Source organism: Hetaerina americana, unplaced genomic scaffold (assembly GCF_022747635.1).
Source record: "Hetaerina americana unplaced genomic scaffold, ioHetAmer1.1.p SCAF_8, whole genome shotgun sequence".
Taxonomy (NCBI): domain Eukaryota; kingdom Metazoa; phylum Arthropoda; class Insecta; order Odonata; family Calopterygidae; genus Hetaerina; species Hetaerina americana.
In genome coordinates this window covers 28,823,582-28,837,024 of record NW_027287427.1, presented here as the reverse complement: position 1 = coordinate 28,837,024, position 13,443 = coordinate 28,823,582, and the positions used below count along the sequence as shown (strand labels likewise).

At 34.5% G+C, this 13,443-nt stretch overlaps 1 protein-coding gene across 3 annotated transcripts in view; it reads right to left on the bottom strand.

The window, feature by feature from the left end:
* The window catches only part of LOC139697528 (proton channel OtopLc-like), a 161,774-nt gene that overhangs the window by 27,488 nt on the left and 120,843 nt on the right, over window positions 1–13,443 (bottom strand). For 2 of the 3 annotated variants that reach the window (XM_071596256.1, XM_071596257.1), the window contains 3 exons: window positions 5,606–6,004; window positions 3,257–3,371; window positions 151–253 (listed from right to left, as the gene is read on the bottom strand). In XM_071596256.1, coding sequence (XP_071452357.1) covers window positions 151–253; window positions 3,257–3,371; window positions 5,606–6,004 — 617 coding nt within the window. The remainder of the gene's footprint in view (window positions 1–150; window positions 254–3,256; window positions 3,372–5,605; window positions 6,005–13,443) is intronic. The other variant, XM_071596258.1, reaches the window with a different exon arrangement.

Genomic DNA, 13,443 nt, shown 5'->3' with positions numbered 1-13,443 from the left:
TATACTATACTAATATACTATTATTTTCTACGACGTTCACAAAACATAGAATGAGAAAAATTTTCATTCCACATGAACCACATGTAACAAAAACTGAACATGCATTAAGTAATGTATATTTTGAATCTGACTCTCCTTTGAACCACTTACTGAATGAACTCATTACTGAGTAAGCGGCTCGATCACGTAATAGCATGGCGTACATATAGAAGAGGAAACCCATACTGCCGATGTATAAGTAGAGGTAAAACCCCTGAAAAAGAAATAATTTTATATGAGGGAAGTTATCAGCAAAAATCAGTACGTAATGGCCGAGTCAAAATAGATAATATTTTGCTCTTGTAACACACGTTTCTATTCCAGAAGAGATTTCAATTATAAAAATTTAACAATTGTAACATTATAACTCCATTTAAAAGCATTACAATTGAAAATATACATTCAATTTAGAATAAATTGTTACCAAAATCAATGGAAAAATGTAGGTTATATTGTTTCATCCAATATTCCGAACGATCATCATCAATCATATAAACCGAATACATTGGTCATATTATATAATATGCAAGTACATCTGTGGAAATTCAACAGCGTATAATTTAAATGATAATATACGGGTGGAAACAATTTTGCGCATATATTCAAATCACTATCAGCCTAATTAGTTATTATGCGTCTATGTCATATATTGACTGTTTATGAAGAAATCGCTTATGCAAACTTCAAATGGGAACGAAAAATAACAAAATATCAGTTCTATAATATTTTCACCATTGTAAAATAAATGATTAAATTTTTTTAAATTGAAATTGCGGTGGGAGGACGATACCGGATCTGCTGAATGCGGGGACGGGCGTGCCATCCCTCCACTTCTCCTAGATTCTACGCCCAACTGTCTTATCGCAGCCTTAACAGTTGATCTGAAAATCACCTGTTGCATTGAAACAATCTCTCGATATGATTGAAAAAACTAAGACATCTATTTCATAATTAATAAAATTAAAACACTAAAACGCATCAGGGCTTCCTTTAAAATTAAAAAAATCAAAAGAAACGATTGCTTCAGTATGTCCCATTGATATTAACTTGCGGTACGAAATTAATCAATTAAAACCAAGAAAAAGTATATTTATCTAGCATTCCAATCCTCCACGAGGTTAATAATAGCTCGGAAAAAATTTAATCATAAAAAAAAAGGAATTCGTCCCTCAGTTATGAAAAAACTATATAAAATCAAATTCAAATGGTGTTCATTACACGCACTTTATTTTATAAATATTTTGCCAGCTATAATATCAGGCACTTCGTAAATATTCTGCAAATCAATAGACGTTGCATATGATGCACAGATCAAACGCTTTAAAAGCACCAAGGTTATAGAGAAATGTAAGATCTATCCCTCCTCACTCACATAACCGATATCTGGGTATTGGCAGCAATCGTTGACCGTTTGAGACTTTTGCTGTTAAAAATGACATAAAAAGTAAATTAAAAATAAAAGTTAAATATATATATATATATATATATATATATATTTATTTATAAGGGACCTTATGATTATTGCGAAAACATTTGATTTATTCGTTGGGCATTAAATTTATTGTGCATTGATATTGATTTATCGTATATCTCTGTGTAAACAGTTAAAAGAAGACAGTAAGAAATTTAGAGTAGGGTGTTTAAAACATTATTTAGCATTCAGTTTTTATGTAAAAAGACTATTTAACAAACAATACCTTACGGATTCCTTTATTATTTTCCTACAAAACCTGCTCACCTTTCTGACTTTCTACCCGAGAAACAATAGCCACTTAAAATATACAATCAAGAGAATTTCAGCTATTAATCTTCGATACATTGACTATTGACCAATGGTATCTTCAAGAGAAGAAAACTTGAGATACGAAAATAGTTTCGAATCTATTGGAAAACATGTAGACTAATAAACGGCTATGACATGGAAGGGAGTAATAGGGTTTAATATATAAATATAATATATATATAATATATATATATATATGTATATATATAATATATATTATATATATTAAAATATCTTCGAAATGGAACGTTCTTCGGCGACGAACAAGTATATAAAAACACAGATGTAGATTTTTAGAATATAGACACAAAGAAAGGACACTCACAATTTGTTATTTGACGTTTCGACAGCTCGGCTGTCGTCTTCAGAAAAAGCTTTTTCTGAAGACGACAGCCGAGCTGTCGAAAAGTCAAATAACAAATTGTGAGTGTCCTTTCTTTGTGTCTATATTCTAAAAATCTACATCTGTGTGTTTATATATATATATATATATATATATATATATATATATGTATATATATGTACATTCAAACACGAAATCCCGCCAAACGGCGAACAGATACTCATTTATATAGAAACAGATATAAGGAAAAGGGAAGGGATAGGAAAACACATAAAGGACGACCACAGGAGAGGTGGGGAAGGCGGATATACACATATATATTTATATATATACATATATATATATGTATATATATATGTATCTATAGGTATATATATAAGTGTGTGTGTGTATATATATATATATATATTAAAATATACATTCAAACACGAAATCCCGCCAAACGGCGAATAAATACTCATTTATATACAAACAGATATAAGGAAAAGGGATTATATATATATATATATATATATATATATATATATATATATATATATATATATATATATATATACAGGTACCTGTATTTGTAAGTATGTATGTGCGTGTGTCATATCCTATTTGCTGCAAGTAGCACCGATGTTGCCATGACCCGTCGAAATTAAAACTATAAATGTTTAAAAATGAACTGACTTACTGACGTGAAAGCTCAAGTCATAAGAGACAGCTCATATCCAGAAAGGAAAATCCAACACAGTGAGATAAATTTTACTTGCATATGAAAGAGGTATTTAAGCAGAAATAAAAAAAAGATATAAATATAATTCAGAGTTCATTGTGATAGTTTTATGTAATGATTGATTTACATAATATGTTAAAAATAATTGGCTAAATCTTACCCGGACGAGAAAATGTGACTCCACACTCATATGTCGTATAATCCAATTGAATGGTTAAAATTTTGCGTCAGTTTAAAAATATATAATAACCTTGCTTTTAATATTAAATTAATCCCAAAATAAGAAACAACAGCGTCCTTTAGAAAACAATCGCGGTTAACTGTCGATATACAAAGATACCTCGTGATTCTAAAGCTATACATATATTACCTCATAGAAAGATGGTGGAATGTAAGTAGAAATGACCTCGGCCATGGGGAAGGCTATTCCCATGACTACAAGGAGTTTTCCGTAGAGAGCGGATAGAGCAGCAGTCAAGGCATCTCTGAAAAAAGACGAAAATATATCAATCAACAAGTGTTCGGTTCGGGACTTATAATTGTCCAGATGTTGTCTTATTCATGGAAACTAGTAAAAATATTTATCTTAACGAAAACAGAACACCTAAAAAAGCAAAACATGCTCGTATTATTAAATGTAACGTATAATAAACAGGTAGTGACTATACATTAATCTATTTATTTATTCTCAGTATCCCACAAAAAGTCAATCAAATGATTGTTTTAACATATATTTCATCATGTACTAAAATGAATCCAATCAAGTAAAAGATATTTTTTTTATCGAAAGGCATAAATTAACGTTGAAAATATTAACGAAAACTCACTTAATAATTAGCGACACAAAAACATTGTTATTGACAAGTACACAATTTACATGGTATTTACACTTGTTTAATTAATAAATTAACCAAAAATCACACTCCAAATTCATTTAGTGTCCAGAGCAGTTGTTAATATAGTATACAGATATATTATTCATACCCAAACAAAGCACCGATGTTATTTTCACTTAGTTGGCGGAGTATCTTTCCTTAAGGCAAAACATCTAAGCACCAATTTTAAGCCATATATTCATAAGCTCATATAATATCGTAGATTATTAAAACACATGGACATAAAGGTAAGTTATTCATCCCATTCTCATTGAAATGCGTCAATAATATGATTAATTGAAATCCGTACTGTGATATAAATATTACAATTCTTTAACTACCAATTAGGATTTTTTACATGAATAACGAATATTTCTGGACGAGATATGCATGTTTGAAGTACATATTCACAGGTATATTCAAATAGCCTGTAGCCGACACTACAGAATTAGAAAAACACTCGTTAGAGAATCGCATTATATTCCAGCATATTGTGGCATCAATAAAACTATATCCACCTACGTGAAGATTGGGTGAAAAGGAAATTAATGATACGTTCTCCAGAGAACTAATCTTAGGGGAACAGGAGAATATGAATTTTTAAAATGAATGAAAAAATTCATGACTCTACATAATGCTGTAAAACAGAACAAATAGTTTATAATAAATGCTGAAGAAATGCAAAACACTTCTAACGAAAACTAAAATAATAAATGAACATTGTAACAAAAATTGGAAAGATATAAATTTCCCATATAAAATATTTAAAAAATAACTAAAATAATATTCAAATAAAACTAATATTTGTTTTGTCAACAAAAGAATTGTAAAAAAATAAAATAATTATAATACCAAGAAGTACTCAAGAAAAGCATTACCTTCTGGTCAAAAAGTGTATGAATAATATTAGCACAAATATTAAAAATTAACTCTTAAATGATACGCTCAATTGATATCATAAAAAATTATGTGGAGCATTCAATAACAGTGACTAATTGATGATAAAACATAAATCCAGCAATAAATTTTGATCCAAGCATTTGACTACGAACGTGAAAGGCAGTGTTTCTCATATAACATATTTTAATACCCAATACTTTCATTTAAGAGACGGACCAATAAAATCCTCATTATATTCAAATAATTCTGTAAAAATTAATTTTGTAAACTTCATATTTAAACCAAGATGAAATTACATCGTTTCCACTTACGAGGAGAATACGTTTCGAGCTGAGGAATTATCGATTTAAAAGCAATCTTTGGAAGATTTAAGGAACTAGTTGCCAGTATTTGAAATAAATAAATACATAATATACTCCAATATTTAGTTGCCCTCTACAAACTTACCGTGAAGGCTACATGATTCAGAAGAATAAATATTCCACTACGGTTTTCTAACAAGTTAAAATCAACCATTCACTCATAGTCTTTATACAGATTCTGTTGCATGGAAACACGATTGAAAACTAAGGCTACTACGTATACTGTACAACGGAGGTCACTTTCTGGACTGACCATTCGGCGGGAATTTTAATTTTTTTTGTTCATTTTCGCTGTGTCTTTTGCACTATTCAACCCCCCTTCATATTTATTTGACATCTTAACCTGAAAAAATTACGCGCCCAGTTAAGTTTGAAGGAAACAGTTTGGGAACCACTGCCCATTTGAATGAAACGGATGAGAAACACTGCCTAATCCCTCGAGAAGGGACGACGTAAAGAAAATTACAAATTTTAAAACAGGTCGACACTGTCTCGGCACACAGTTCGACCGGGATTCGAATATCGTTTGCGCCGTCCGTTACCGGCGTTCATTCCGGAGGACAGACACTCATCGTTACTCACGTTCCCAGCTTCTTCCAGTTGTCTGGCTCTGGCTCTATTCTCGCGGCGATGGGAGGGATTGGGGGAGTGGGCGAGGCCGGCGGCCTCGAGGGTGGTAACGGGTGCACGGACTGCAGTGGGTGGAGGTGGGTGGGGAGGGCGAGGGGGTGAGGTGGGGCCTCCACCGCCGTCGCCGAGGTGGGCACCTGCACCACCGCGGCGGAGGCCAGCGGAGGGGGAGGGGACTCGGGTGCGGCTTTGATCGCCGGGGGCATCACGTGGTGGTGCTGGCCCGGGCTGTGGTGTAGGCTGTGGTGGTGGTGGTGTGGATGGTGATGCACGTGGTGTGGGTGGTGCTGGACGGCCACTGGTGCCATCTGGGGGTGGTATAGCATAAGACCCGTCTGCGTGGGTGCTATGCTGGAGAGAACACATGCGGAGAAAGGCTCAGATCAGTGCCTTTTTCTTTGTTTTCTCCTCGAGGAAGGGGGGCGGGGCTCCCTCTACAGGGTAACCCCTACTCCCCCGTGGATTTTGTATGTGATAATAACTTCGGGGAAGAAAAAAAGTACTTCAAATAAAGTGCATTCGCGGGAAGCGTGCGAGCGAGCAGCGATGCTAGGATGATTTACCGTGAAAAACCTTTAGCTTACAATCCTGTGGATGGTGATAGAATTCAGATAAGGTATGTCAGGGTCTCTTATGTTTATGTCACTTAACCTGAATGAGATAGCTTCCTCTTAATAAAAACAAAAAATAAAATTAAAGCTCCTTTCTTCAAAAAAATTATAAAAAATCATAATATTGTGAAAAAATAAAGAACATACTTTTTCAAAACAAAAGAAAAAATATGTAATTCATTATTATCAACTTGGCCTTTCATGAGACATTGCCCCGACTGTAACAGGTAAATATCCGAAATAAGAAACAGAATTCTGCTATTTTGAGGAAAACGGTCCCCGTTGAAATTTTGTTCATTTGAAAAATGAAGCTTCATTGGTGAAGTCTATTTTTTATTGAAATGCCACTTTAATGTCAGCAGCAGTATTACTATAAACTCCGTTAGACTAGAAAGAAATCATGCTAAATTAACAATTACTTTTTCTTTACACAAAGGCAGAATTGTACTTTTGAAAATGAGGATATTAACGCAACACAAATACAGGAATTTCGTTCGCCGTCAAGGAACTAAGATAAAAATAGTTAGTATAAACATTAGATTCGAATGTTTAGGCACCTTGCGGTCAATTTTCGCGGATCAAACTGTCTTCCCTGGCGTGCGCTAAATTGGAGAGTAAGTGCCGCAAAACATATGAATATTGACCAAATGACTGTTTTTTTATACTGAGCTAAGTTTTACAAGTGTTTTTTTTTAACTTTTCGAGAAATATAGCGTGAAGCCGAACAACATCGCAAGGCAAAATTGTAAAAAATAACTAAAACTAAATTTGATCAAACTTTTAAAAATGTAAATATATATATATATATATATATATATATATATATATATATATATATATATATATATATATATAAATGAAATTTTAAAATATTTTCCGTTAAATCGTGATTTATCTGATACATAACAGAAACAGACCGGCATTTGAATTATCAAGATAAAAATTTTCAACGGCTCTCATTTAAGTCCTGAAATAATAAACTGTTTTAAAGAAATATTATGAAAAATGTAATAATACAAAACAAAATATATATATTAATTTGGATTTAACATGTTAAACGTAAATTAGTCTCTGAATAACATAAAACTTCAGTGTATAATTGAGAGGAGGGATTCTAAGTGTTTGGTCACACACGTGTTAGCCGGGAAGAGGTTTGGGTTGCCGTGCAGAAGACATGCAATGCAGAATGTTTAGCTGAGCATAACATTCTAAGGCACGAGGATAAATGATATTGTCATCAATTTTCTATTTTAAGAAAAACTATCTAAATTATCAGTCTTAACCCGTGAAGGTGAATATCACTTATCTTGTTTAGAAAGATCAACACATTAAGTTACATTGAAATCAAAATTAAAAGAAAGAAACAGCCAAAAAATCAGTCGACACTTAATAGTGATGATTCCACTATTTTTTCACAGAATACGGTTAGGTTAACTTTGACAGCTAATTTGGCGTCGCCCCCCCCCTGTTATTCCGTTATGTGTTCTGAAATAAATAAGTATTTTCGAAGCCCATGGGTAAACAAAAACTGTCAGAAAAACATTTTCCACGAAACGTAAGTTATCAGCTCCATGAAAACCATAAGATATGACAATTACTATCACCGGCACGATACTGCAAACATGCCTCCTCTGTTAAGTGTTTACCCACCAACAGAAGTAAAACTACATAATAAAACTGTCTTGTCTTGACTTTACGACAAAACTTGCAAAAATATACTTACTCATAGAGTTGTATATCCAAATCTTCGGGTAATGGATCAGACCGCACCCTATAGGCCCTTAGCGACTTTAGTAACGGAGACCTAGACATTTTAGAACCACTGTACTTGTCACATTCCTCAAATCCAACTGAGTTCTCGAAAGTAAATTCCAATAATCGCTGGATATATGAGATAAAAATTAGCCAACAGAAAAGGAAATATATTGGAGATACGTAGGTTGGCGACTCGAGAGTCTTTAAAGTCAGATGGAGAGATAAGAATTATTTATATGTGCTTTTTTGGTTCCATTTCTATTATTATCGAAGACAACGGCAAAGGTGGCAGTGATAAGATGATTAAATTCGAAAGGCATACCTACACAATTAAACTCAACCTATAATATGACGATTATCAGTTTTCCTCCGTTCGCAATATTGATGCAAGCAAAATTTATCAGCTTGATTTGGGTTAGCGATAATAGATCGTTAAAAAAAGACATACGTCATTTCATTTTTCTCCTACTGAGGGAAACTGCAGACTTTCTATCACAGCAATTTTTAGGTGGATGACACATTGATGATTGCATGACGTTACTATCAAGTAGGTCCTAACAATTTATAAATAAACAATTCGAGCTTCTTCGTAAATAGGTTTTCGATTGATATTCGTTATTCACCATGAATCGTTTAGTCTAACCTTCAAATTAAGATTCAATCGTTTTCTAATGAGTAAAAATAATTTAATATTGCAATCGGACGCAGGCTTTACTGAAATGTTAATAAAATAAAAAGAAATTTGTTTTGCCTAAATTACGTCTTCGCCTGAATGATGCGTAATGCTGATCCACTCGATTCGCCGGATAACGTATAAGAGCTATGGACTTGAATAAAGGATGACAAATAGAACATTCCAACATTCTTTGTGTCAGCTAAGTTTAAGTCTCATGCTGGAGATTCTTTTACCAATAAAAAAATGAAACATCCATGAAGAAAATCTGATTTTCACAACTGAATAAGATATAAAATATTTAAGAATTAAAAATGTGGTTCTTTATATATGCTATTAACTAGTCACAGAAAAACTACGTCAAAGATAATTTTTAGAATAATATAAAATAATAAATAGGTATTAATACGAGACTTTCCAATATAACGCAATGACATATTGCATTCATTAAACGGTTTGGTTCACCGTTGACAGAACACTGGACTACTAATGTTCACTCATTTATTCAACTCTGCAAATGAAAAGAGAACACAACATTTCAACGTTAACAGCCAATAGTTAGCAGTGAACTTTGAAACCGTGCGGCAAAAAAATCGCTTTTTACGAATATTAATAATAATATTAATGCGAAGAAATTCAACGTAAAAGTCACTAAATATGTTTCATATTTAAAATTTCATCTCAGATAATATTGGACTCGCAAGAAAAATAGGTTATGCTATCCTATGACTTCAGAGTATGAAATCATTTTTTTCATGATATGCACCCCGCGTTGTAGGCTTAAAGTTTTTGCCTTGAAAATTTCAATTATAGTCATCATTTTTCATTTCCAGAAAATTAAATTAAAAAACAATCATAAATTCGACGCTTGAATCGGTTCTATGGTTCAACGAGAGAGGAATTAGTCCTGCTTCACATGAAAGGAATCCATTTTCTGCCAACTGACACTTTAGGGGAGGCTGCTCTCGGGTGCTAACATTAAGCAGACGATGAGACCGTAATTTTCAGATCCAATCACATAACTGCTAACGCCGAAATTTATTACCCGGAACCTTTCCGATGCTAAGCAGACGCCCTCGTGTTTTCGAGAATAGCAGGAACATTACATTGTAATAATATGTTCCTGCCGAGAATCAATCCTTGGGTACCACGTCAGGCGAATTACCCACGACTTCCAACAATTTACAAGTATTATTACGCTTGAGTGTTAAGGGTATACAAGAATGATTTTCTCCGACATTTCTAAATCCCTCTTAATTGTTATGGCTTTTATTTTCCTCAACTGGCATTAATATCTACTACTTTAATTCAGCTTCTCACAACGACAAATCAGACTATTTAAAAAAATAAACACGGTGTTATATGAATCTACTGCTACAATATTTTTCCCTAGTACTAGATGCTAATATAACTGCAAATAAACTGTTTTATTAATATCTCTAGAATCACATTTAAATTGAGGAACTAAAGTAATCTATTTCACTGCCTGAATCGACACACGGATGATTTAGACACCATTATTTTAAATTTTAGTCAACACACTTTAACATCTTTCATGTAATTGGATTAGATATTTCGTCACAGAAAAGTCCATGCTGTTACTTATGTCCTTATATTTGGCATTGAAAGATTATAAGCTCCCCGTTCATGAAAGAATATAACCAAAAATTTGAATATTAAAGTAATCACAGGTATCAAAATTGCGAAGTCGTAAAACTATATTTACTGAATGTTCAAAATCGAGGGCATATAACACCGTTATTCAATTAAATGTGTGAACTTGCAAGACGCTGGATCATAAATATTAATAAAATAAATAATTCAATAGATGACATTATCAATTTAAAAAAAATACATTACGTATTTTTTTAAACAATGATACTGCCAGATGTCATTTTTTTAATATTAATTTCGAGGATATTTTCGAGATACACACATAACTCCTGACGAAAGTAATCACTAAAAAGTACTCATAATTCTTTTATGTCTGTCCTTATACCCTTATTGAATCTCATCAGTGGCATACTATATTGTCATACACCTATTACGTTTACTTTTAGATCTACAATAGCCAATAGCAGGTGAAGGTGTTATTGAATTATTAGGACAGTGATGAAAAATATGTCAAACTCGAAAAAATTATTCTGAGACACGTAAATTTTCGGCCCACATTATCCCATTTATTTTCTTCACATTTCCACTATCTAAAAATAACCATCAACACATCTATGCTATGACATCTAGATTGTAAATATTTTGAACCGACACTCATATAGGCTCCTTTACTAAGTTTCTTTGAATCCTTTCCATTGTTCTAGCTATGCCAAACCTTATATCAGAATCTTATATCACCGGGCGCATCCTCAAGTAATTAATCTCCGAACTTGGAAAATCACTTCAGCCATGTCGCAAATGCAAGCTTAAAACGTTTTTGGAATTCTATTTAAATGCTAACAGCCACGACAGCTACTGTGAACTGGAATGTAGCTATTATTAAACTATAATTGAAGTGATTTCGTATAACTTCTCCTTAAAGTAATTAATATACACTACATTACAATCTTTTTAAAAAAAATTGATTCTGACAAAATAGTTTCAATGAATATACACGATTTCCCTATAATGACTCCATAATTAATTTCACCATACCTTTAAGCAATATAAAATTATTTTATAATAAACAACGCTTGAAGTTGGAAGCAACCTTCCGTATATCATTGATTATGGTTAGTTAAATGCTTTTATCTTAGAAACAAATCTTCCAACGAATTCATTCTACCACTCTCGTTCATGTACACCAAGCATATGTCAAACAATACTTAACACATTCCTATTCAGATTGCACAGTGAAGAGGTAGTTATATAAAGTTATAAGAGAAATGTAAGGACTAATTCACGCGTTAAACATACAATGCAGTAAAGCCAATGAATTTAAAGCATTAACCTCTATGAATTCAAAAAATAAATATCCATACTTTAAGCAGTGTCATTTGCAAAATGAATGCATGAATTTCTTTGGCAAAAGATCAATATTTATTTATCACTTAAAGGAAGAAAAGAGGAGGTCGGAGGATACGTATGTCCAAGTTGTAGAGAAAATAATAGCTTCAAATAGTGCTCTTGAAAGTGATGTTGGAGCAATTAACATTTTTTTAACATTCATGAACGAGAATTGGCAACAAATCTTCGGCAGCAAACTAGCTAAAACAGTATATGTTTTCTTCGAAATTTACTCTGCCATATTTTACGTGAAAGTCTTCAGTGTACGTACGTATATCTTCTGCCGTCAAATTCTCTTCTAAAAAGGTAGTAACCATTTTTAAAGCGCTTAGGTAAAGAAAAATTTGTTAACACAAGTTATTTAATTGATTGGGCCTCTCATCTTCACCATTTTGTAGGATTTTGCCTGCATAGCGACCAAATTACTTTAAATTGCTACTCTTCACCTTTAACCGTTTGAATATTGAAATAACATGCCATTTACTCGCAGAATGGTCTGAAACGGTCTGCATTACATGGAATTGCGTATTCTAAAACAAGTGAAACTACTATTTCCAAGGAATGCCTCTTCACTGAGACCCTAGTTATATATTCTGCCAAATTTCAATCCGGCTCGAAACGTTCCCCTCCATTTACTGAGCGTGATGCACGTCTCGTGGAAAATTCACGCGCCCAAAGGGCAATTCAAGGGAGCAATCGAGATCCTGATTAACTTCCAGACTTGGCTATGGAGGTAAGGAGACCCCCCCCCCCACCGCAATGAAATACTCGCTCCCGTAGGAACCATATACATTCTCTCTACTTTAGCACCTCGACCGAACCCTTATTTCCCACCCGCTCTCCCAGAACCGCCGAAACCTCTCCCTAACCGCCACTTTCCCCGCCCCGTGCGTCACTTCATTACTCCGGCTCGAAGGGCGAATGAGGGGATACCGACGAGGAGGAAATTCGCCAGAGGAGACGGCAAGGAGAAGGGCGGTGGGAGGGTTGGAGGAGACGAGACGGGAGGGAGAGTGGATTTCGCGACTTTTTTTTTTGCTGCGAGACGCCTGCAATTATGCAGCCCAAGTGGCGTAAAAGTATACGCCGCTGCCGACGTGCCAGGGGCCGAGCTCCGTCGGAGGATTTAATCGTTGATGATCATCGTTCGTTAGGTTCCCCTCGCCCTCCCCATCACCGGCTGGGAAACGGAGCGAGCTCGGCGGAGGAAGCTGGAATCAAGAGAAACAAACGCGCGCTCACTCCCGCACTCCAGGGGACAAGAAGTCGAGGACGTCGTGACTTTGAAGGGTGAGGAGAGGACCGGCTTTCAATAGTTACACTGCCTGCCATCCTTTCTCTTGCTCTCTCCCTTTCGGTCACGCCTTGGCCGTAAAATGAAATGGCGACGCTCACGGCGGTACGGTCTTCCGAGATCTCTTTTATGACCCTCCGTGAGGACGAAAGGGCTTTGCGTCGCATCCCGTTGAGGCCTTTCATGGCGTAGAGAGGTTGGGAATGAAACGTTCGGATCAAGATCTTTTCGGTGTCTGACCATATCCCTTTCCATTTCTCCCCTCACTTCCGCCAAAGGTAGAGAAAGAGGGCGTCGGAAATCCTGCTAAACGTCAGTTCGTACTCTCGCCGCAGAGCTTCTGAAACATGTGGTTCAGATAATAGTGGCACGTTGACTTGGGGAATAAAATGCTACATCTCGGAGGTCAATTTGTATAAATTAATAGAAGTTTCAAATAGAATAAAAATGGTAAAAT